At 47.8% G+C, this 3,470-nt stretch overlaps 1 protein-coding gene across 1 annotated transcript in view; it reads left to right on the plus strand.

Annotated features, from left to right (window-relative positions):
- Nucleotides 1–312: 312 nt before the first annotated feature.
- The window catches only part of CCDC180 (coiled-coil domain containing 180), a 61,274-nt gene continuing 58,116 nt past the window's right edge, over nt 313–3,470 (plus strand). Inside the window, 3 exon segments of the mRNA XM_044920601.1 lie at nt 313–321; nt 567–662; nt 2,272–2,462. Of these exon segments, the coding sequence (XP_044776536.1) occupies nt 594–662; nt 2,272–2,462 (260 nt within the window). The 5' untranslated portion in view covers nt 313–321; nt 567–593.

Genomic DNA, 3,470 nt, shown 5'->3' on the forward strand with positions numbered 1-3,470 from the left:
GTAGGTGCCTAATTAGCATGGCCAGAGTCAGCCTGCTCCCTCCCTCCACTACCCCCTCTCTGTCCACTCGTGACGGGGAGTAGCGGAGGGGGTAGTCAGGGGTCCCTGAACCATGTTCAGCTCCAGGTTGGGGGTTCAAGGCCAGCTTGAAATCTGAACTGACACCTTGGGCACGTTGACTTTCCCAGGAGAGCTTGGGAGGGTGAAACACAAAACAATAACCATTTATTATTATTCTTTACCCCCTCAAGTCCCTTTTGGATTTGCACCCTGCTTGGCTGGAAGAGCCAGCCTTCTCTGTGAGTTCTATTCTTGCCTGAGGTTTGTTTCCTTTTTGCTTCTTTGCCCCTCTCCTCTTTTTTGTTTAAAATGAAAACCCTGATGCCTGAGATGAGCCCCATGCTTTCTCTCAGAGCAGTAGGGTGGGGGTGGGGGTGGGCGTTGCCTGGCTGGGCCTTGTCCTAGGCGGAGGACTTGGCCTGGGGGTGCAGGCATCAGTTTCTCAACCTCGGTCGGAATGGAGACCAAACCCCAGACAGGATTCCTGGACAATGAATTCCCAACAGGGTCGTTCAGCCGGCGGTCAAGCCAAGATGTCCTCAGTGGGGAAGGTGACCCAGGTTCCCAGCGGGAAACTCTACCAGCAGATCTTTGAGGCTGAGGTAGGTCTGTCCCTCTGTCACCCCCTTCCCTCTCCTCCCCAAACTTCCCTCTCTCTGAAGGCTTTTTTGCCTGGAAATCCAATGAAATAAGGCTTTGAAATTCCTTCGATTTTAAAAATAATTCTTATTGGTTCTTAAAACATAGGAATACAAAATTGGAATGTCTATTCTTAAAAATTAAAAAATTTACATTAAAATTTTAACTTAATTAAATTTAATTCAAACTTAAATTATTCAGAAATAGCCAGAATTAACCAATGGATGTCTTGGGACCTTTTTCTATGCACAAAAGGATTTCTAATTTTTTCAATTTAAAAATGGGCTTGATTCTATACCAGTGTCTTGAAACCTGCTTTTTCCCTGTTAATGGTATCACACGGACCTTCCCCATGTCAAGGGACATTCATGTACTGCCTAGTTGTTAATCTCGGACTTCCCATCATGTATTAAAGTAATACCCTCTTGACAACCATATAGGTTGCTGGAATTGCCTTGATGTCTATAAAAAACACAGACAAGAACAATATCTTACTGTACTGCTTATTTAAAAGGGATTTTCATTCCTACTTTGAGCTCTGAATAATGCTCTCTGTAGAAGGCTTGGAAATTATACAAGTATAAGGAAACCAAAGAAACAAATGACTCACATGATCCAGCTGCCTGGAAGCAACACACCATTCTTAACAGTTAGCACACTTTCTCCGGGTCATTTTTCTATGAGTTTAAAATTTTGAGATCCTATTGTATAATTTTGGTTATAATTTTTAATTTATGCTTTTTATTGATATGTTTATGGTCTATCATAAGCGTTTCCCTGTGTCATAAAAAATCCTTTGTAAGTCGGGGCGCCTGGGTGGCTCAGTCGTTAAGCATCTGCCTTCAGCTCAGGTCATGGTCCCAGGGTCGTGGGATCGAGCCCCACATCAGGCTCCCTGCTCCGCGGGAAGCCTGCTTCTCCCTCTCCCCCTGCTTGTGTTGCCTCTCTTGCTGTGTCTCTCTGTGTCAAGTAAATGGATAAAATCTTTTTTTTTTTTTTAAGATTTATTTATTTATTTGAGAGAGCGAGAATGAGAGAGAGAGAGTACACGAGAGGGGGGAGGGTTAGAAGGAGAAGCAGGCTCCTCACCGAGCAGGGAGCCCGATGCGGGACTCGATCCAGGGACTCCAGGATCATGACCTGAGCTGAAGGCAGTCGCTTAACCTACTGAGCCACTCAGGCGCCCCGTAAATGGATAAAATCTTAAAAAAAAAAAAAAATCCTTTGTAAGTCTCATTCTCAATAAATGCCTAACATTCCATTGAAGGGACATACCAAGTTTACTCAACCAGTCCTCTATAATTGGACAGGCCCATTTTTCTAATTCCTTGTGATTACAAAAGATGCTGGGATAAGCATCTTGGCCCTCATCAAAATTTCTTAAGAGGTATGTTTCTAGATGGCTGAATGTTTTGCGGGAGTGCATGGTTCATACCCTGGGGTTTAAGGCCTCCCTGCAATGTGCCTTCCTGCTGGCAAGTTCCCCCGTGACCTTATAAGACTGCAGGGTCAGGCCAGGGTGCTGGGGAGCCTGCAGCTCTGACCCCCCACTGGGATCTTTTGTGGATTCAGGCACAGCTGGTCCGCTCTCTGGTAGCCTCCAGGAAGCGTGCCTTGGACAGGTCTATGACCCCCAAGAATGGCAGGAAGCCCTTGATGAAGAAGACGGATATTCCTGAAGGAGAGATGATGTCTGCCCGGCAGCAGAAGTGGGCACACAGCCTACCCAATGACTGGGTCACAGAAAACCCTGTTCTCTACAGGTAGGTCCTGCGGTCCCCACCGCACTGCCACACACTGGGCGTGATATGTCAGAGTCTTCAAAAACTCAGACAGATCTCACACAAAATGAGTGCCAGGTAGGAATGAAGTCCCAGGTACCTCCTCTGAAAGAGGTACTTTGCAGGACTCTGTACTGCTCCCTTCCTTCCTTTCCGCCTCCACCCCACCCCCCCCCGTAATGATTGATTGAGTGCCTAGGGCCAGGTACTGGGTTTGGGATCCCACCCTCCCAGAACTTGAAGCCTTGATAGTAAATAAATAAGCAAGTCCCCCCAAAGGTGGGAAGATTCTGACCCAGAGGATGAGCGGTGGTGCAGAAGTCAGGAAAGCCCCAGATGAAGGGCTGCACCTGAGACCAGAGGATGAGGGGAGGGAGGCATGGGGCAAGGCTCTGAGGCAGGAAGGGCTTGGTCCCCTCCAGAAGGCCGAAGAAGTCAGTAGGCCTGGGGGAGAGGGGGGGGAGATGAGGCTAGGAGAGGCCTGCTGACCACAGTCAGGATTTTGGACTACTGAAGTGAGCGACTGATTTGCCTTTTGAAGGCCTTCTGGCTGCTGTGTGCGGAATGTGGGGAGTATGCCATTTCAGCTCCCTGAGCTCAGACTCCTCAAGCAGGGAAAAAGGAAAGAAAGGGACAAGGAGAGGCTGCATCTACCTCACCGGGGCACCGGGGAGATGTAGCAGCAGATGAGCGTCCCTTGGCTCTGCAAGCTCAACACAAGCCACAAACCCTTCTCTGGTCTGGGACTCTGAAGGGGAAGTCAGCCTTTCTCGACCTGCCCTTGTTTTCCCTTTCACCTGCTTTCGGGCAGAGATTGACCCAACGCTGGGTAAAGGGCTCTGCCCCAACCTACCTTTGACTTTTCCCAGGGAAATCTCCCTTGAGGCTTCTTTTTCTTTTTTCCTTCTTTCTTTCCTTCTTTCCTTCTTTCTTTCCTTCTTTCTTTCTTTCTTTCTTTCTTTCTTTCTTTCTTTCTTTCTTTCTTTCTTT

The sequence above is a fragment of the Neomonachus schauinslandi genome, chromosome 13, assembly GCF_002201575.2.
Source record: "Neomonachus schauinslandi chromosome 13, ASM220157v2, whole genome shotgun sequence".
In the NCBI taxonomy this organism is placed as follows: Eukaryota; Metazoa; Chordata; class Mammalia; order Carnivora; family Phocidae; genus Neomonachus; species Neomonachus schauinslandi.